The 22491-nt window shown below is 46.8% G+C and overlaps 1 protein-coding gene across 1 annotated transcript; it reads right to left on the bottom strand.

Moving 5' to 3' along the window:
* Positions 1-11149: 11149 nt before the first annotated feature.
* nkx1-1 (NK1 homeobox 1) lies at positions 11150-18517 on the bottom strand. Its single transcript, XM_016997208.2, has 2 exons — positions 18018-18517; positions 11150-12120 (listed from the first exon to the last, which is right to left on the bottom strand). Exons 1-2 carry the CDS (start codon positions 18385-18387, stop codon positions 11288-11290), a joined length of 1203 nt encoding a protein of 400 aa, XP_016852697.2. The 5' UTR covers positions 18388-18517; the 3' UTR covers positions 11150-11287.
* Between the last annotated feature and the right edge of the window lie 3974 nt (positions 18518-22491).

The raw sequence follows: 22491 nt of genomic DNA, 5'->3' as shown, positions 1-22491 counted from the left end.
AGTTTGAGAAACTGATATATGCCATTTGCCACATATATCATTTGGAGTAGATCGGAACTGGTTTCTGCAAACATTTCTACTACGTTGTAAAATAGTTTTTGAGTGTATTTCTTTTGGCAATTCTGAGCTGCATTTGCCCCAAACATGGTTCACAGCCCTGTTCTTATCTGCACAAGGAATCACTGATTTATGCCCTAATTTTTGGGGGAGAATCCTTACAAAAAAAGTTTTTTCTTATATTTTTACATGTATCCTGACACTAAATAGTAGGAAATTTCAAGGAGATTGTTAAGGGCACTGGTCAGTGGGGCTATTTGCTGTTGAAATCCATGGAGAGAAAGGCATTTCAGCATGAAAGTACAAGAATAACTTTCTGAGCCATTTGTCCCATTCAACCTGATGTTTTAGCACAAGGGTCAAAGCAGCTGAACTCAAGCCCCAAATAAAGTATGGCTTTGAGACTTTCTCTCCCTCCTGCAAATGAGCTTTTATTGTGTGCAAACAGGAACACCACACATGTGGCCCCAGCTGATAGGACTCTGGCGAACTGAACTATTTCTCATATTTATTTGTTTTAGGTCTGCCCTGGTCTTTTGCCTGTGTCTCTTAAATGAGAAGAGGATTAGAGTCTTACCAATGTGTTTGATGCCTTACTAAATAGCGATCTGTTCATAATGACCTCAAGTCCACGCTGGACCAAACAGTGTTCACAACAGAGAAAACAAAGCTGGAAATCTCTAGATCTCATTACTAATCCCCCTTGAGCTCATCAGCCTCTCATTCATCACCAGACCTTCACCTGGTATTGCTGTAAAAGCTCATTTAAGGGTGTCTCTGCCTATACCTCAAGGAACAACAGCTGCTAAAGAAATCCGTCATTGTCCCCAAAAGACTTCAAGAGTAGTCAGCAGCAAACCTAAAGATGTGTTGTTGAAGGCTTTCATGGTTGGAATCACTGTGTTGCTGTGAGATTTTCAGGCTGTATGGCCATGTTCCAGTAGCATTCTCTCCTGATGTGTCACCTTCATCTGCGGTAAGCATCTTCAGAGGACATTCCACTCTCTCTCACACACACACACACATATGTATACACACCCCATTTCCAGTAGACCTTTATTATGTATTTATTTATTACATCACTTCTACCCCACCCTTGTCACCCATCAGGGGTCTCAGGGCAGCTTTAAACAAACCCCTGAGGATGCTTGCCTCAGATGCAGGTGAAACATCAGGAGAGAATGCTACTGGAACATAACCATACAGCCCGAAAAACTCACAGCAACCCAGACCTAAAGATGTTGACTGTGCAAAGAGGCTACATGTTTCCTTTAATAGTCTCCCCAGACCACCAAACTGCCAGCTGTGCTACGTGATCCACACGGGATTCTCTGACATTGCATGGGGTGACATCAGAATAGATTATCTGTGGCTACAATTGGCAGAAAGGGGCCAGTCTGAAGAGCCACATACAGAAGGGGGTACAACCAACCATGGCTCCAGTAGCTGAGGATAAGTGAGTGCATGGAGGGGGATACAAACTTGGACAGTGGTTCTCAACCTGTGGGTCCCCAGGTGTTTTGGCTTACAACTCCCAGAAATCCCAGGCAGTTTGCCAGCTGTTAGGATTTCTGAGAGTTGAAGCCCAAAAATTCTGGGGACTCACAGGTTGAGAACCACTGCACTTGGAGCTTGGTTAGCTATTCCTACTATTCCTTCCAGTTCTTCCAAACTGGTTTCTTCTTTCCTGACATGTTTACATTCATCTAGGACAGGCCTGCACAACCTCCAGGTGTTTTGGACTTCAGTTCCCAGAATTCCTGACCAATGAACAATCTGGCTATGGCTTCTGGGAGTTGAAGGAACAAACATCTGGAGGGCCACAGGTTCTACAGGTCTGATTTAGGATATCTAACAAGCTGCGTTGCCCGAATTAAAGCACTATTTGTACATTACAAAGCCCAAAAATGGCCATAGCATTCCAAATTAGGTTTTAGTATTTCATAAATCAGGGCATTACACCCTGAAATCTGGATGTCTTACTTCAAATTGATTTATCCAAAGTTTTTTACTAATTTAAAATGGACATATGGTCTTTTTAAAAAAAAATCTAGGAAAATTGTTGTTCCCTAGTCATACCTTATGTCTTCTAACATATAGGTGGATTCAACAAAAAATAGTTTAGATTACATTGTCTTTATTGAATATTTCCAAGCACAAGTCAAAGGACCACTTTGTACCAAACTAGCTTTTCCCACAGAATCTTGCTGGATCTCATTTGGCAAAGCACAAGGTTATTCCATTTTCATAGTCCTTTTCAACAATAGTATTATACTCAGTATACTATAATCTTCCTACAAAGCAAAATCACCATTTAGCCTCATAGTTTTGAAATGTTGTGAAATACTTTTCTGTATATCATTTCAGTAAAAATAAAGAACATTGTGTTGTCAAAGGCTTTCATGGCTGGAATCATTGAGTTCTGTGAGTTTTCCGGGCTGCATGGCCATGTTCCAGAAGCATTCTCTCCTGACGTTTCGCCCACATTTATGACAGGCATCCTCACAACCTCTGAGGATGCCTATCATAGATGTGGGTGAAACATCAGGAGATAATGCTTCTGGAACATGGCCTACAGCCTGAAAAACTCACAGCAACCCAATTAAGAACATTATCTTCCCTTTTACATTTGTTAAATCTTCTTTCACAAAGAATCTCTGGAGAGATAAAGCTGTTTTCTTGCTGCCAAGATGACTATCTGCAAGCAACATTGTGTAGAAGAGCTGGTAGTTGAGGAGAAGAGGTTATACCAAAGCAGCTGTTCTATCACTTCTCACTTGGGCACAACTATCCATGAATGTTCAAGTCCCATTATATATGATAGAACTTAAATAGGAGTAAATAGGTCTCCTTTATAAAAAACTAGTTGTGCCCGGCCACGCGTTGCCGTGGTGAAGTATGGTGGTATGGGAAATAAAGTACTGAGGAATTGATGGTAGTTAAGGTAAAGGGTAAAGGTTTTCCCCTGACGTTAAGTCCAGTCATATCTGACTCTGGGGGTTGGTGCTCATCTCCATTTCTAAGCCGAAGAGCCGGCGTTGTCCGTAGACTCCTCCAAGGTCATGTGGCATGACTGCATGGAGCGCCATTATCTTCCCACTGGAGCGGTACCTATTCATCTACTCTCATTTGCATGTTTTCGAACTTCTGGGTTGGCAGAAGCTGGGGCTAACAGTGGGGGCTCCCTCTGCTCCCCCAATTCAAACCTGCAACCTTTCGGTCCAGAAGTTGAGCAGCTCAGCGCTTTAACACACTGCGCCATCAGGGGATATTATTTTGTAAAGGTTGTGAATATACAATATTTCTGATTTTTTGTCTGTTGGAGGCAAGTATGAATGCTGCAATTAGGAGAAATGATTAGGATGTAATGGCCTTGCATCTTTAAAGCCTAGCTGTTTCCTTCCTGAGTGAATTTTTTGTTGGGAGGTGTTAGCTGGTCCAGATTGTTTCCTGTCTGGAATTCCCTTGTTTTCAGAGTGGTGTTCTTTGCGATATTAATTAGATAATCTGTGGAAGAGGCCTAAGTGAAGCCTAAGTCTGCCTGTCCCCTGGGGTGATTCGGTTGCTAGGAGACCAAGTGGGCGGAGCTTAGCCTTCTAACTGGCAGCAATTGGATAAAAAACCATTATTCCTCTCCCTCTAATTAGGCCTTTATTTTTCTTTTCTTTTTGTGGTATCAACCTAGAGCCTTGGATGATGGGTTGTGTTGTCAAATTTCGAGGTTGGGGGGCCTGTAGTTTTGTTGTTTTGTCCGCTGCCCTGATGCCATCACTCTTTTATATATATAGATGGTAAATCAAGATTTATTTGGTGGAATTTAAGAATATATATTTTTAAGCAGTGAATGATTGAATCTGTGGTGCAGAATCTGTGAACATGACTTACTGTAAGGAAGTACAGTAGAGTCTCACTTATCCAACATAAACGGGCCGGCAGAATGTTGGATAAGCAAATATGTTGGATAATAGGGAGACATTAAGGAGAAGCCTATTAAACATTAAATTAGGTTATGATTTTACAAATTAAACACCAAATATCATGTTATACAACAAATTTGGCAGAAAAAGTAGTTCAATAGGCAGTAATGCTATGTAGTAATTACTGTATTTACAAATTTAGCACCAAAATATCACAATGTATTGAAAACATTGACTATAAAAATGCGTTGGCTAATCCAGAATGTTGGATAAACGAATGTTGGATAAGTATGTGCTTGATCTGTTATTGAGGCATATCTCCAATGGATCCTTCTGGTGATACTCTACAGCTGCTAAAAAAAAAACCGCCACTGGTTTTCACAAAGACACTGCATGTTATCAAAGTCCTTTGAAGTGTAGTTTATTACTTTTTAATGGCTATACACTCTGTATGTGTTTTACCAAAGGGGCCAGATTTTTTAAAAAGCTGTCACCTTGGATTGCTGAATTGTTATGCGAAGATCCATCTTGGATAAGGGCAGTTTTGCGTGAAGCTACCTTAAAAAGAAGCTCATGCTGCTTCTTTGGAAAAGTGCAGTGAATGTGTATATGCAGGGGAAGGCCAGGACACCTCCTCTGCCACCTTTTTGGAGTTGGCTTCCCATTCCCCTGTTTCTCCTGTTGCAGACTAACTGAAGGCTAACTAGGGATATAGATCCCTTTGACCAAGCTTGACTTCAAGGGGCTAGATTTGTTTTTGCCTGCTCCAGAAAACTGGATTAGGGCTTTTAGTTGGCCAAATCTATTGCTAATATTTGTTGCCCGTGATTAATTAAGTTACAATTTTGGTGCATGAGGTGCATTTGCTAGACTGGCCATTCATAGAATCATAGAATAATATAATTGGAAGAGACCACATGGGCCATCTAGTCCTACTCCCTGCCATGTAGGAAAATCACAGTCAAAGTATCCCTGACAGATAGCCATCCAACCTCTGTTTAAAGGTTTCCAAGGAAGGAGCCTCCACCATACTCCGAGGCAGAGAGTTTCACTGCTGAACAACTCATACTGTCAGGAAGTTCTTCCTAATGTTCAGGTGGAATCTCCTTTCCTATTATTTGAACTCATTGCTACTAGTTCTACTTTCAAGGGCAGCAGAAAACAAGCCTGCTCCCTCTTCCTTATGACATCCTTTCACATATTTATAGATGGCTATCATGTCTTCTATCAACCTTCTCTTCTACAGGCTAAACATACCTAGTTCTTTAAGACACTCCTCATAGGGATTCATGATTGCTAGACCTTTGATCATTTTAGTCACCATCCTCTGAACACCTTCCAGCTTGTCAATATCTCTATTGAACTGTGGTACCCAGAATTGGACACAGTATTCCAGGTGAGATCTAACCAAAGCAGAATACAAAGGCACCATGACTTTCCTTAATCTAGACGCTATACTTCTTTTGATGCAGGCCAAAATCCCACTGGTTTTTCTAGCTGCTCCATCATATAGTTGGCTCATGTTCACCTTCCTGTCCACAAAGACTCTAAGATCTTTCTCACGTGAACAGTTGTTGAACCAGGCATCACCCATTCTGTATCTTTTTATTTCATTTTTTCTGCCTAAATTGAGTATCTTACATTTGTCCTTGTTGAAATTTATGTTGTTAGTTTCGGCCCAGCTCTCTAGCCTGTTAAGATCGTTTTGAATTCTGTTCCTGTCCTCTGGAGTATTAGTTATCCCTCCTAATGTGGTGTCACCTGCAAACTTGATACGCACGCCCTCTAGACCTTCATCCAAGTCATTAATAACTATGTTGAACAGAACTATGGCACTCCATTAGTCACTTCTTTCCAGAATGAAGAGGAACCATTTGTGAGCACCCTTTGGGTTTGGTCGCTCAACCAATTACAGATCCACCTAATAGTAGTATTGCCTAGCCCACATTTGACTAGTTTGCTTGCAAGAAGGTCATGGGGGACTCTTACTTAAATCAAGATATGCTATATCCACAGCATTCCCTGCATCTTCCAAGCTTGTAACTCTATCAAAAAAGAGATAAGATTGATCTGCCATGACTTGTTTTTGAGAAATCCATGTTGACTTTTAGTAATCATAGGATACCTTTCTAAGTGACTGCAGACTGCCTCCTTAATGATCTGCTCCAGAATCTTTCCTGGTATTAATGTCAGGCTGACTGGATGGTAATTATTTGGGTCACCCTTTTCCCCCTTCCTGGAGATAGGGACCACATTTGCACTCCTCCAATCTGCTGGGACTTGTCCCATTCTCCAAGAATTCAGCTAGGATGAGAGTCAGGGACATTCAAATCGCAGAAAAAGAGACTCCACCTAAACATTAGGAAGAACTTCCTGATGGTAAGAGCTATTCAACAGAGGAATGCTCTGCCTTGGAGAATGGTGGGGTCTCATCTCTGGAGGTTTTAAAGCAGAGGCTGGATGGCCATCTGTCGAGGGTGTGATCCTGCATGGCAGGAGGTTGGTTGGATTGCCCTTGAGGTCTCTTCCATCTTTAGGATTCTATTAATTTCTCTCTTTCTTGTTATCTGTCTCAATACACACACATCGCCTTACACAGAAATGGATTTCTTGCATTGTCCACTGAAAGTCTCTCTGTATACCTTTCGAAGCATGGCAGGGTCTTCTTCTTTATTTGTTCAGTTGTTTCCGACTTTTTGTGACCTCATGGACCAGTCCAGCCAGAGCTCCCTGTTAGCAGTCACTGCCCCCAGTTCCTTCAAGGTAGGGTACAGGGGCAAAATTATTATCAGCATCATCGTCATCATCATCTTTATTTATATCCTGCCTTTCCCCTCATGGGGACTCAAGACGACTAACATCTATTCACACTAGACAGTTTAAAAAGAGCAATGCAAAGGTTTAAAAACTATGGCTCCTTGCATCTGTGCTGAGCTGGCTGGTTTGCTTGCTTCTTTTGCCATAGCTGAGCAGAACCAGTTGCCTGTATTGTGACTTGTCATACAGGAGTTAGTCAAAATTACTACAGTGTGGATCTTAAATATAGTTATATGTAGGAGGGACCACTGCAGTCCTTATTTCATACTTTAAATAGCCCTCCTAAATCAAAGAACACACACACACACACCCAGCCTCTGTTTCAAAGCCTCCACCAGACTCCAAGGAAGAGAGTTCTACTGTTGAACAGCTCTTAGAGCCAGAAAGTTCTTCCTAATGTTATCTGTCTCAATACACCTGTGAGATCTGGGAGTCTCAAACATCCTCTTTGTTTTGCATCTTGTAGTAATTTTTTTTCAATCTGACTCGCCAAGCAAAGTTAGAAAGGTATTTTTGCCCTGGTTGACATTGCACATCATCCACTATGATCAGGACTGCTTAGTCCTCTGAAGTATTTACATTTGGTAGTCTTCCATACACTTTAGAATATGACCAAACACTCATTTAGGATGCTTGTTTGTTGTTGTTGTTGTTGTTGTTGTTGTTGCTATTGTTATTTAGACCCCGGTTTTTCTTTCCACTTAGGGCCCTTCCACACAACAACATAACCCAGAATATCAAGGCTGAAAATTCCAAAATATCTGCTTTGAACTGGGTTATCTGAGTCCACACTGCCATATATTCAGTTCAAAGCAGAAAATGTGGGATTTTATTCAGCTGTGCAGACGGGCTCTCAGCACGCCAAGTATTAAATATCAATGGTTGTAAGGAAAGGCATCCCAAATGATTTTTTTAGTATAGCGATATGCCTGCCTACTTATATATAACTCATGAGCATCAGAAAGGTAGGCGACGAGCCCAAGCTCCTTTCCAAAGTCCCAACTTCGCCCTTGGCTCCCACTCTGGCTAGGAAGGAAGGAAGGGAGGGAGGGAGGGAGGGAGGGAGGGAGGAAGGAAGGAAGGAAGGAAGGAAGGAAGGAAGGAAGGAAGGAAGGAAGGAAGGAAGGAAGGAAGGAAGGAAGGAAGGAAGGAAGGAAGGAAGGAAGGAAGGAAGGAAGGAAGATAGAAAAATCCCGACTCTGCTGAGATTCAGCCATGCTCTCTACACCAGAAAAATAGCCCGCACGGTGGGAAATAGATAGATCAGTAGATAAGGTTTTAGAAAGATTGCAGGGAAACCCATACTTGACTCAACCGCTTTCTCCTGCCCCCGTCTTTGATGTTTCCACCGATCCGCTTAAGGTTACACTCTTTTCTCAAGTTTCCAGCCCCCTTCCTGGGATTTCCCGTTCCCTTTTGTTCTCACAGGAGTTTAGCCCAGCTAGAGGATGGGTCCTAGTCTCTCTTCTAGCAGCCGTGTACAGTTCTCTTAAGCAAAGCTTTTTGTAACTTCACCGACTGGTTTTGGCTCCTTAACTGCGGCATCTCGTAGGTCCCTTCCACATTACTGAATAAAATCCCACAGTTTCTGCTTTGAACTGGGATATATGGCAGTGTGGACTCAGATAGCCCAGATCAAAGCAGATATTGTGGAATTTTCTTCCTTGATATTCTGGGTCATATGGCTGTGTGGAAGGGGCTATAGTTCTTTTCCTGATATGACCATCTTTTTATTAACAGGCTCAGCCGCGGGAGCAGGGCACACTCTCTCAGCCTCAGTGGAAGACAAAGGCATAACTCTTACCAAGGAAATCAAGAGGGTCGCTTTAAGTCGGAACGCAATTGGGGCGCAAGAGATAATTAGTGAGAGCGGTCAAGAGCAGACTCTGCGGTTGAGTCCCATCACTTCCCCAAGGTTCAACTTTTCCCTGTGATGGAAACCCGGCTTACAATTTGGGAGGGGGGCGAGGGGACTGAACACAACTTTGCCCGGGGGAAGGGTCGAATTCTGTAAGTTATTATGACTTAACAATATTATTTAATAATATTAATATATATTATTACTTAAAATCATAATTTAATAATAATAATAATAATAATAATAACCAATATTATTACTTAAGAACTATTACCGTGATTGGGTTGCTGTGAGTTTTCCGGGTTGTATGGTCATGTTCCAGAAGCATTCCGACGTATAGCAGGCAGGTAGCAGCCAGACCTTGAAGCTGAATAGCTTTTCAATGCTAATCAAGGTAATTAATTCTCCAAGAGACAAGAGTTCTTTCTCCCACAGCTGAACCTTCCACAGATATATAAACCCCACTTGCCTAGTTTCCAACAGACCTCACAACCTCTGAGGATGCCTGCCATAGATGCAGGCGAAACGTCAGGAGAGAATGCTTCTGGAACATAGCCAAACAGCCCGCAAAACTCACAACAACCCAGTTATTCTGGCCATGAAAGCTTTTGACAACATATTAATAATATTGCTCATAATGATTAAAATTTACTTAATAATAAGTTTTAATAATGTTGATATTATTATACCAACATATTTATATGTTATAATAATTATATTATTATGTATATTATTATACATTACTATTATTACTTAATAACTATCAATGTTATTACTTAATAATTATTAATAGATATATTATTAATCATAATTTAATAGTATCAATATTGTTAGTTATTGTTATAACTTAAAATTATTAATATGATTACTTAATAAGTTATAATAATTTTGAGATTATATATTCCTATTATTATTTGATAACTATTAATGTTATCACTTAATAACTATTAATAGATATCATGACTTAATCATAATTTAATAATATCAATATTATTACTTAATGGTTAATAACATTATCTATATATAAAGATATACATAGTCTTTTCACTACAAAGCGCGCCGAAATCTGGATTGCTCTGTGGCGATGTTCCAGAAGCATTCTGGAACATTCTCTCCTGACGTTTCACCCACATCTATGGCAGGTATCCTCAAACCTCTGAGGATGCCTGCCATAGATGTGGGCAAAACGTAAGGAGAGAATGCTACTGGAACATCGCCACACAGCACGGCAAACTCACAGCAATCTAGTACTTCCGCCCATGACAGCCTTCGACAACACAGCGCCGCCGAAATCGTTTTGCTTCGTGGTTGCCATTCCGCATTAACCCCCGTTCAACATTTTAGTAGAGAAAGGAGGTGGTTTTCGGTTTTATCAGGGACAAAATAGCGGCAAACTGGAAATACTTTTTAAAAAGATACTAATAACCCACTAGCGGTTCCTTGTCGTTTTGTAAAAACCGGAGTCAATTTCTCTCCTTTGGAGCAGGCGAAAACCCGGAACCTCACTGAGTGGCTGATGCCAAATGAGAGTCTCCAACCTGACAAGACTGGGCGACTTGGAAGGCGCTGAACACTTTGCTCTGGGACCGCGAGATGCAGAGCCGACCTTAAGAAATGGGGCTACAAAGTGGAGTCCAGGACATGCGAGTGTGAAGAAGAGCAAACCACAGACCACCTATCACAACGCAGCCTGAGTCCTGCCACATGCACAATGGAGGAACCTCTTACAGAAACACCAGAGGCACGACAAATGGCCAGCGACTGGTCAAAAGACATTTAGTACAATGCCAAGTTTTTAACTTCGTGTTTTCAAATACATTACAACTGTACCCTGGGCTCGCTTCTGACACGATGAAAGGGATTTTATTTCGTGGCAGGAGCATCTTGAGAAACTGCAAGTTGCTTCTGGTGTGAGAGAACTAGCCTTCTGCGGGGAAAGCCGGGTGTTTGATGTTTTACCATCCTTGTAGGAGACCCCTTATTGCAGTGGGTAAAACTCTTGTGCCCGCAGGACTGCTGACTTGAAGGTTAGGTTGCTGACCTGAAGGTTGCCGGTTGGAATCCAACGGGGAGAGCTGGATGCGCTCCCTCTGTCAGCTTCAGCTTCCCATGCTGGGACATGAGAGAAGCCTCCCACAAGCATGATAAAAACATCAAAACATCCCGGCTGTCCCCTGAGTAAGATATTTGCCAATTCTCTCACACCAGAAGCGACGTGCAGTTTCTCAAGTGGCTCCTTGTGGGAGGCTTCTCTCATATCCCGCTGGGCTGGCTGAAGTGAAAATAGGCAAAACCCGCAGTTGGGACAAAGCAGCCTCGACAACCCGATTCATTCTTTTATTATTCTTATTATGATCGCAGCAAAGTGCTTCCTGGTCTCTTTTGGAGAGCGGGCTTTATATATACAGTATATGTACACACATTACAAAAGTTTGGTTGGAAATCACATCCCGAAATATACAGAGTTCTTAAGAAAGTGGGTCTGTCTCTCTTTCCGATTTGCTGAAGGCGCCTTCTCGCCTCTCCCGCGCTTTTGGGGACACAAACCCGACTGGGCGGACTGGGCTTTGGCGCTGGGAGTGGGCGGGATCTGCGCCTGGACGGCCGACTGACAGACAGGGGCCGAGAGGGAGAAGCGTCAGAGGTGCGGCGCGTAGAAAGCGGGGGCGCCGTAGCCCTGGGAGCCCAGCACGAAGGGCGAGAGGACGGCGGGGCCCGGCAGGAAGGGCAGCGGGCCGGCGCAGACCAAGCCCCCGGCCCCCGGGTGGGCGGCGTAGGCCCCGGGCCCCGCGTGCAGCGCCAGCCCGTGGGCCCCCAGCGGCGGGGAGTGGCTGAGCGGGCTGAGCGGGCCCGAGAGGCCGCCCACGGAACCCCCGCCCGCCCCGCCGCCGCCTCCCCCGCCGCCAGTGGGCGCGCTCGTGTCGGCGCCCGGGTTCTGCTTCTTCCACTTGGTGCGCCTGTTCTGGAACCAGATCTTGACCTGGGTCTCCGTGAGGCTGAGCGAGAGGGCCAAGTTGAGGCGCTCGCACACCGACAGGTACCGCGTGGCCTTGAACTTGTTCTCCAGCGCCACCAGCTGCTCGTAGGTGAAGGCCGTCCGCGCCCGGCGGGGCTTCCCCGACTTGGAGTCCGAGCCCGGGCGCTTCCGCTTCGCCTTCGACGACGACGAGGAGGAGGACGAGGACAAGGAGGACGAGGAAGACGGCGGCTGGGGGTTGGGGGGACCCGCTTGGCTCTGCTGCTGCTGCTGAGGAGGAGGAGGAGAAGGCTGCGGAGGAGGCTGCTCTCCGTCTTTTGCCGCCTCCTCCTCCGCCTCTTCCACGCTGTGGCTGCACAACCCCGCGCCTCCTTCCTCTTCTTCCTCCTCCTCTTCTTCTTCTCCCGCCTCCTCCTCTTCTTCCTCCTCGGGCGCTTCGGGGCTCCTTCGGTGGAGACTCCGGGCCTCCTCCTCCTCCTCGCTCCGGTACAGCTCTGCGCAAAAAAAAGGCGGGAAAGCGTTAGGCCTCCGCAATCTCCCCCTCATCACCTCACAAACCCTTGTGGAGCCCAGGAAAGAAGACAACTCTCCTCATGTAGTCCTTCATGTAGTTGGAAGGCAACAATTGTTCTACGGCTGGTATGGGCAAATTTGGGCCCTGCAGTTGTTTTGGACTTCAACTCCCACAATTCTTAGCCTCGGGCCCCTTCCTTTTCCCCCTCAGCCGCTTAAGCTGAAAAGGGGAAAAGGGGAGGGGCCCGAGGCCAGGAATTGTGGGAGTTGAAGTCCAAAACACCTGCAGGGCCCTAGTTTGCCCATGCATGCTCTACAGACTTCATAGAGAAGCCATTGAAATCCATAAGCATGTGGACAATTTCAACAGAAAGGAGGAAACCATGAAAATGGACAAACTCTGGCTACCAGTATTAAAAAGCTCTAAAATCACGACATTAAATAAAGAACAAGACTCGGAAAACGGGAATTCCAGGCATGAAACAACCAGGGCCAGCTGACACTTCCCCCAGGCAGGAAGAAGCCAGACTTTGAAGCTGAAAGGCGATTCAGTGCTAATCAAGCTCACCAAATGCAACATTCACACTTGCCTCCAACAGACAAGAATTCTTTCTCCCACCCTGGACCTTACACAGATATATAAACCCCACTTGCCTCGTTTTCCAACAGACCTCACAGCCTACATCAGGAGAGAATGTTTTTGGAACATAGCCATACAGCCCGGGAAATCCACAGCAACCCAGTTATTCCGGCCCATGAAAACCTTGGACAACAAATTGCTCAACACACATAATTCTCTCCTCAACAAAGAGACGAAATTCGCCTCGGTGGAGAAATCCTCTTACTGGGGTGTTGTATGGCCTGTGTTCTAGCAGCATTTTCGCCTGACCTTTCGCCTGCATCTGTGGCTGGCATCTTCAAAGGATCCTTCTCAAGAAGCGAAAGCGTCAGGAGAAAATGCTGCTAAGACACGACCACATATACTGCCCCGTGAGACAATAAACTCTCCGATTACCTCCCCGCTCTTTTCCTCAGGTACACACTTCCATGCGAAAGTTTCCCAACGCTCTCCTCTGTCTTCCCTTTTTATTCTCTCAAGGGACAAAAAGATTATGTAACACGGTTTTTGGTCCCCAGGTTATAAACGTAATGGCCTAGGGTTCTTCCACACACCCATATAACCCAGAACATCAAGGCTGGAAATACCACAATATCTGCTTTGAACAGGGTTATCTCAGCCCACACTGCCATATATTCCAGTTCAAATTTAAAAAATGTGCGATTTTATTCAGCTGTGTGGAAGGGGCTGTAATTGGTTTTATCACAAAAACAGGGGAAAAGTTTATTAAACTGCCCAAACTTTTGTTTTGGCGGAACATCCTGTTATAGTTTTTCCAATATCGTATGGAATCTCGACCAAGTCAACATAGTTTGTGACATCCTGCTACGGTTTTTCAATGAATATCTTATGAAGTCTCGTTTGTGCCAGTCACTAAAAATGACCTGGAGTATACCGACGACTACTTTCGAAATAAGTCGACGAACAGTGAAAAGGAAAAGCAGGCACGGTTTTTTCAAATTGTGTTACATCGTGTAATTAGTTACTTAGCTAGATAGTTAGCTATCCCTCACTTTCTAGGATAGAAATGTACCGGCACTTTTTTCGCAGAGACAACCTTAAGAAATGGGGCCACTAAGTGGAGTCCACAACATGCGAGTATGGAGAAAAACAAACCACGGACCACCTATTCCAATGCAGGCTGAGCCCTGCCACATGCACAATGGAGGGCTTCTTCTTGTAGCAACTCCAGAGGCACTCCAAGTGGCCAGCTACTGGTCAAGGGACATTTAGTATAATGCCAAGTTTTAAACTTTGTTTGTTTTTAAATACATTACAATTGTATCCTGGGTTCGCTTCTGACACGATAAATAAATAAGTGCGACTGACTGCCCTACGGAACTGTTAGTCCTAACTGTTAGTTAGGACTGCTTTTCCCTTTTTAAAACAAACAAAACAAAAACCCCAATAGTCCCTCTCACCCCTTCAGGCATTGCCCCTCATTTGCAGTCCCCATGCAAGTCCTGAGGGGCCACCGAATCGGGTTTTTTGGGGGGTTGGGGTGGGTGGGATAACATTGTCAAATTATCATCATTATTATCATCATAGGGGAGTGATGGTATGTCCGTAAGTGGCTGTATTATTATGGATCCGTATGAACTTTCGCAAAGAGGACCTAGATTTCCAGGTGGAAAGCAATCCGACAAGTGTGCTGTCCAAGACTTTCATGGCCGGAATCACTGGGTTGCTGTGGGTTTTCCGGGCTGTATGGCCACGCTCCAGAGACATTCTCTCCCTGAAAATCCGACAAGTGTTTGTTTGATCCGCATTCCTCTTAGCAACAAGGGAAAGGGACCACGCTCTCGCTACTCCAGAGAAATGCCTAAAAAGCACGGGGAGACCAAAAAGAAAGAGAGGGAGGGAGGAAGCAGGGTTCGGCTTTGGTTCTTGTCACTTCGGGGCCAAAGTCAGGAAGGCGGGAAAGTCGCTGGCTTCTCTGAAGTGATTTCGGGGCTTCCCGCGATTGTAAACAAACGCGTTTGGTTTCAAGGCCCGAGGCGCCGGTGGGTTTTCGTAGGGAGCCGACCCACGCGGGCCAGGAAGGGCCTCCTTCTCGTTCTCCTTCTCGCCGCCTCTGCTCCAAAGTTTTCGGCTTCTCCCCAAAGGCTCCTTGGCATTTCCAGCGCCCTGTTTGGGAGGCTTCTTGAAGGAGAGCCCGGCAGCCTCTTTCCCTTCGAGGAGTCCCTGAAAAATGGTCCGGACTCAAAGACATTTCCACAGGCGGAGGAGCGTTGCTGGCTTCCTTCGGGCTCCTCCTTTTCAGAGAAAATAAACACCGTCTCGCCACCCCATGAATTCTTTCCTTGGAGCCGCAAAGAAGAAAAATAAACACCCATTTCCTTGGACCTTCACTGGTTCTCCCTCTCCTTCTTCTATGAGGATGTCCTTGGGCCCAAAGACCGGCCTCGATGGCCGGGGCAGGTCCCCATTCCGTGTGACGCACAAACCAGACAGCGGCCACTATTTTAAAAGTTTATTTCGTGTATATATTAGATTAATCGCCCATTAAGACGCCTCGGAAGCGCGTCGTGGCTTTTTTGGGAGTCGGGACCCGTTTCTACGGGAACAGAAATTCCCTGGGAAAGTCAAAAGGGGGAAAAGGGGGGTTTTGTGGGGGTTTTATTTTAATATTTTATATTTTCCCGACTCGCCCAAGTCCCCCAGCTCTCCGCCCCGAGTTCCTACCGAGACTTCGGCAAAAAGAGAGAAAAGGCGGGAGACCGCCTGAAACCGCCACAGGAAGACCGAACTTGAAACCCGACACAACGCCGTCTCTTTTTGTGAGGGAATGTTGTGTAAAGGAAGAAAGGGCGGAGGGAAAAACACCTCAAAACTGAACGCACAACTATCACTTCCTCTAAATCGGAACCAAAATCATTTACGAGGGGCCCTTCCCACACAGCTATATAACCCAGAATATCAAGGCGAAAACCTCACAATATCTGCTTTGAACCGGATTATCTGAGTCCACACTGCCATATATTCCAGTTCAAAGCAGAACTGTGTGTGGAACCTGCCGGAGATTTGGACCAAAAACTGCTCTTTTTCGTGAGGGACTCTCATCTGCTTCAAGGCAAGGGTTTTTGGCATTTTAAAATAAAATATTTTAAAAGGTCGAGCAAAACAGAAGCAAAACCGGCGTGTCTGGGGCTCCTCGCTTTCGGCCAAAACGAACTGCAGTCCTGAACCGAGCATTGAACGCGATTGGGAGCTAGCTTTCAAGTCGCAACCAACTCCCACAAAAGCGCGCGAAAGTGCGCCGGGTAAGAATTCCCATTCCCCCAGACTCCGGGGCTTTAACTATGAGGAGAAATAAGTCGGACTGAGGAACTGAAAAGGGAAGACTTTGGCTAAGCGCACACTGCATATAATGTAGTTTCAGAATGCAGATGAACTGCATTGAAATGGATTGTAGGGCAGCACAGATTTATATCACCCAGTTCGGTGCAATTAGCAGGCTTTCCGAATCTACATTATATAGCAGTGTGGATCCCTCCGGAGGCTAAATTTACGCTGCAAAAGTAGGCAGTTTGAGGCCCCCTCCACACAGCTGAATAGAATTCCACATTATCTGCTTTGAACTGGAATATATGGCAGTGTGGACTCAGAAAACCCAGTTCAGAGCAGATATTGTGGGATTACAGGGTTGTTGTATGTCTTTCGGGCTGTGTGGCCATGTTCCAGAAGTATTCTCTCCTGACGTTTCGCCCACATCTATGGCAGGCATCCTCAGAGGTGATCCCGGCCATGAAAGCCTTCGACAACATATTGTGGGATTTTCTGCCATGATATTCTGGGTTATATGGCTGTGTGGAAGGACCCTCAGCTAACCCAGTTCAAAACAGATATTCTGGGTTATATGGCTGTGTGGAAGGGCCCTGAGGGCGTCATACCGCTCTGCCCTGACCACATCATTCAGCCCCAAAGTGCATTGTTTGGATCCAGCGAAGAAGGGCGCCTTCCTTCCCGCCAACTGTCAGATCCACCTCCAACGGTGACAGCAAGCACCTTCTGCACTGTATCATTGATGCAGTTTGATTCCACTTAACCATGGAAGCAAGCGAGTCGTGGCTTGGCGAGGCACCAGCCCTGTTAGGAGGAGAAGGCTGAAGACTTCGCGAAACGACAACTCCCACGCTTAGGTCAAAGTGAAAGTGGATTCAAACTGCATTATAAGGAAGAGTAGATTTATATAACCCTGTTCAGTGCAATGTTCCTTCCTTCCTTCCTTCCTTCCTTCCTTCCTTCCTTCCTTCCTTCCTTCCTTCCTTCCTTCCTTCCTTCCTTCCTTCCTTCCTTCCTTCCTTCCTTCCTTCCTTCCTTCCTTCCTTCCTTCCTTCCTTCGAAAGGCCAGAGCCTGGAGGTCACCTGCGCAGCGTTCCCGGATTCCCCGCGTGTCCCGGGCGGAGAGTGGGGCGGAGGGAGGGGAGGGCGTCCCAAGGCAAGGCGGCGAAGCAATCTGCCGCCCGGGTCGAACGCCCTTCCCCCGGTCGATGGGCAGCCCTAATAAGTGTAATAGGTTTTAATCGAGTAATTATCCGAATTTTGACCCTCTATAATTTAGATGTTAGGCGAAGGGTTTGCAAGGTGCTTGAAAGAGATATGCACGATTCGATAATAGGATATCGACCCGCTGGTGGCCGAGGCGCCACTCCGGGGCCGGTTCTCTCCCCCCACCCCATTATGCAGCCTCTTTAGGCGGCTAAGCACATTTGGCGTTCCCACGGAATCGAAGGGATTTAATTGTTTTTCCAGCGATAAACCCGCGTTTTGCTCACAATTAGTCTGATTTGTCCTTTAAGAAAGGGAGAGAGAGAGAGCTGAAGGAGGAAAGAGGAAACTGAAGGAGGAAAAGGGGACATTCAATTTAGCCCCTGCGGCGCAATGGGTTACTTAGGCATGGGCAAATTTCGGCTTAAGCGGCTGAGGGCGGAAAGGAAAGGGCCTGAGGCCAGGAATTGTGGGAGTTGAAGTCCAAAACACGTGGAGGGCCCAAGTTTGCCCATGCCTGGGTTAAACCGAGAGGTCAGCCGGTTGGAATCCGAGGAGAGTGGGTGAGCTCCCTCTGTCAGCTCCAGCTCCCCGTGCGGAGACATGAGACAAGCCTCCCACAAGGACGGTAAAACATCAAATATCCCCTAGGCAACGTCCTTGCAGACGGCCAATTCTCTCACCCCAGAAGTGACTTGCAGTTTCTGGAGTCGCGCTTGACACTTGGGGGCGTGTGTGCGTGGATGCATGCGGGACCCTTCTACTCACTGCCTGGGGCGAAGGGGCTCTTCCTCCGGCGTGGCTCCTCTTCCGCCGCCTCCTCGGCCGCTTTGCAGAGCAGGGCGCAGGCCCGGCGGGCCTTGCTGTTGAACTTGTTGGGGTCCAGGATGTCCAGCACGGAGAAGGAGGTGGTGCGGTGCCCCAAGGCCGGCCCTTCTCCGCCGAGCGGGGGTCCTCCTCCGCCTCCGCCCCCGCCTCGCTCGCCTTCGGGGCAGGAGTAGAGCGGCGGGCTCTCCATGCTGCCGCCTCCCCGCCAGCCGCAGCCCGAGCCCGGCGCCTGCTCCTCCTCGGCGGGGCTGCTTCCCGGCTCCGCCACCGCCGCCGAAGGAGCCCCGTCGCGGCCGCTCAGCAGGTTCATCGCTCTCTCTCTCTCGCTCTCTCTCTCTCAATCTTTCTCTCGGAGCGAGGAGAGGAGGCAGGAGCAGAAGCAGCCCCCTCCCCTCCCTCCCTCCTTCCTTCCCCTCCCTCGGGGGTCCTGGGCTCCTCCGCGCCGCCTTCTTTAGCCCTCGCTCGCCATTGGATGCCCAGGCCTCGCCCGCCAAGGCCCCCCAGTCACCCCAAGTGTCCGGGTGCCCTTTCGCTGTCTCTCTAACCTCCTCCTCTTCTATTCCCGACATGAACCAGGCGCGAGAGGCGGAGCAACCCCCCTTTAAATCTTAATCCTTCGAAGCGGAGTTTGTTTTCCTTTCACTTGGAGTAGCCCCCCTTCTCTCCCTCCACCCCCACCCCCACCCCCCCCCAAACCAGGAGCCAAATGCAAAGTTCCTCGTGGGATGCTGTTGTTGTTATTCTGTGCCCTCCTAGTCCTTTTCGACTTTTTAAAAGCAGGCTTTCATGGCCGGAATCACTGAATTGCTGTGAGTTTTCCGGGCTGTATGGCCATGTTCCTGAAGCACTCTCTCCTAACGTTTATCCTGCCTCTATGACAGGCAACCTCAGAGGTTGTAAGGTTGCGAGCAAAGGAGGTTTATATATCTGTGGAAGGCCCAGGGTGGGAGAAAGAACTCTTGTCTGTTTGAGGCAAGTCTGAATGTTGCAATTAGCCAGCTAACACCTCGCAATAAAGGATTCCCCCAAGCAGGAATCAGCCAGGCCTTGAAGCTGTAATTATCTAATAATAGGTATTATTATTTAAAATAATAAAAATAATAATGAATAACAATATTATTACATAATAACTATTAATGTTATTGGATTGCTGTGAGTTTTCCGGGCTGTATGGCCATGTTCCAGAAGCATTCCGACAGCATTCTCTGGCAGGCAGTAAGCAGACAGACCTTGAAGCTGCAAGGATACTCAATGCTAATCGTGATTAATTGTAGCATTCACCTTTGCCTAAGGCAGACAGGAGTTCGTTCTCCCGCCCTGGATCTTCCACAGATATATAAACCCCACTTGACTAGTTTCCAACAGACCTCACAATCTCAGAGAATGCCTGCTATAGATCTGGGCGAAACGTCAGGAAAGAATGCTTATGGAAAATGGCCATACAACCCGGAAAATTCAACACGAAGTTGCCTTTCCCCTCTGAGGCCCCCTTTACACTGCCCTATATCCCGGGATCTGATCCCAGATTATCCGCCAATAATAACAGCATTCAGTCTTCCTGCCTGGGATCAGATCCAGGGATATAGGGCAGTGCAGATCCAGTCTAAGTGTGAGAGAGCCTGACTTGCCCAAGACACTCCACACCTCAAACGGTTTCCAGGATTCAGAGCCTGATCTTCCCAGAGCCCCAGGCTGCAACAGAGTTTGCTCATTTCTCGGAGTGTATGCCTTGCCCAAAGCCACACAGGCTGGATCTACACTGCGCTATACCTCAGGATGTCATTCCAGATTATTTGCTTTGAGGAGGAGTCGAGGTGGTGCAATGGGTTAAACTCTTGTGCCTGCTGGACCGCTGACCTGAAGGTTGGGTTGCTGACCTGAGGGTTGCCAGGAGATAGGGTGAGCTCACATCTGTCAGCTCTAGCTTGCAGGGACATGAGAGAAGCCTTCCAGCAGGATGGTAACACATCTGGGAGTCCCTGGGTAACGTCTCTGTAGACGGCCAATTATCTCACACCAGAAGCTACTTGCAGTATATTTTGGAGTCGCTTCTGAAACGATTTTTAAAAAATCTGCTTTGAACTGGACTATATGAGTTTCCACTCATAATCCAGATAATCTGGGATAAGAAGATAATCTGGGGTCACATCGTGGGATATGGAGAGTGTAAAAGGAGTGACAGTGGACCTCCCTGCCTGAGTGAGGATTTGAACCCTGGTCTTCCAGAGTCTCAGAGGGTGTCTACACTGTAGAACAAAAGGAATTTTACAGCAATGTTAAGTACTCAATGCTAGGGAATCCTGGAAGTTGCAGTTTGGTGAGGCGGCAGCAATTTTTGAGCAGAGCAGGCTAAAAGTCTTTGAGTTCCTGTGAGTTTTCCGGGTTGTATGGCGATGTTCCAGAAGCATTCTCTCCTGACGTTTCGCCTACATCTATGGCAGGCATCCACAGAGGTTGTGAAACACCAAGGACCAGGAAAGCACATCTTTTGTCAAACTAAAAATCCCTAGATTCCTTAATCAAGTGAAGTGGAGTCCAACTGTATTTCTCTTAGGTGTTTTGGACCTCAGCTCCCAGAATCCCAAAGCAGCTGTACCTTCTGGGAGTTGAAGTTCAAAACAGCTGTAAGACTCCAGTTTGGGGAAAATCTCTGGTGTAGACGTCTCTTCAGTCTCGAGCCCAAACAAGGTGGGATAAATTTCCAGAGGTCATTCTCCAGGAAGAGGCTCAGAGGCCATCTACACTGCCATATACAATCCATATGTTCTGCTTTGAATTGGATTGTATGAGTCTACACTGTCATATTATCCAGTTCAAAGCAGATAATCCGGATTTTATATGGTAGTATAAATCCAATCCAAAATATCCAGTTATAATATTCTGGTTTCATCAAACTTGTGCTCGTCGCAAGAAAGTTTCTCCAATTCGGTCCTTAACCTTTATTCTCTTCTTGTTTCTGACGTCAAGAACAAAAAATTAAGCTTTTTAATTTTAGAAAAAAAATTATTTTTTTTCTCTCACCCCCTTCCCCCCCCCCCCTCTCCGAGGCTAGTGACACATACAAGGGCAGGTCCTTGGCAATTACCGCGAGCAATGATCCTTTGGAAAGGAGAAATTAAAACGGGGAAGGCATAATGGGGAAAGCAATCAGCTGTAATTTTGGTCGGGCTCGGACATGATTAGCCCGTCAGCCGAGCGGCCCAAGGGAGCAAGGCGGGCCCGGGGAAGAGGCGGGAGGGGGAGCCCCCCCTTCCCTCGCCAAAAGAAGGGGCCCGCTGCCCCTTGGAGCCCGGTTCCCACGACAGAAGGAGGAGGAGAGGGTCCCGGCGGGATCCTGATTCCGGCTCTTGGCCCCCGTGCGCGCGCCCGCCCGCTGGAAAGGAAGAAGCTGCGCGTGCACCGCGCCGCTCCGCCCTCTCCTCCTGCTCCTAATCACAATTGATTGTCAATTAGAGGCTCATTTGCGCAATCTCCATCCATCTGCCATCTCCAGTTTATCTGTTCTGGGGAAAGTTGGCTCTCCGTCGGGGACCTCGATGGGTTGTGACAGCCGAAGGATTGGGGGGAGGGGGTTGGTTGGACAGGGCTAGGCCTCAGCTAACCCCCCTAGGTTAGGCTTGGAGCCCCTCCAGGCGTGGATGCTGTTGGTGCTTGAGCCCACGCCCCACACACGCCCCCCCCCCAGGCCTCCTCCCGCCTCCTCCCTCCTCAATAGGGGGCGCTCCTGCCTCCCCCTCACCAACCAACACTATTATATTATACTAGCTGTGCCCGGCCACGCATTGCTGTGGCGAAGTCTGGAGGTATGGGAAATAAAGAATTGAGGAATTGGTGGTAGTTAAGGTAAAGGGTCCCCTGGCCTGAGTGGGTTGCTAGGGGACCAAGTGAACAGAACTTAGCCTTCTAACTGGCAGCAATTGGATAAAAACAATTATTCCTCTCCCTCTAATTAGGACTTTATTTTTATTTTCTTTTTGTTGTATCAACCTAGAGGCATGGATGAGGGGTTGTGCTGTCAATTTTCGAGGTTGTGGGGTGCTTACTTTTGTTGTTTTGTCCGCTGCCGTGATGCCATCACTCTTTTATATATATAGATGTGTTGAGTGTCATCCCTGAACTGCACAAGTCTCGTGAGTCATCAAGTTTCCAGTTCTCAATGAGTAGCTAGGCTAGAGACAGGGATTCCTTTCCCCACATTCCTATGCATGGTTTCCCAAAAGGGCTTTGTCTTTACTCCTCCTGCTACTCACTGTCTTCTCCACCCCTTTGATAATGTAGCAATGGAATTCCGTGAGGCAACTTCCTTTTCAAGTTTTTATTGCCCTTAGCTGGCCATTGGACATTCCCCTTTGCTCTTCTGCCTTTTCTTCCTTCCAGTAAGTTCGCATTTTGCCTCTCTCAAGACAGAATGTAG

This window comes from Anolis carolinensis, chromosome 3 (assembly GCF_035594765.1).
Source record: "Anolis carolinensis isolate JA03-04 chromosome 3, rAnoCar3.1.pri, whole genome shotgun sequence".
Classification (NCBI taxonomy): Eukaryota; Metazoa; Chordata; class Lepidosauria; order Squamata; family Dactyloidae; genus Anolis; species Anolis carolinensis.
Note: the sequence above shows the minus strand (reverse complement) of the source record. Positions and strands in the feature narration are given on the sequence as shown.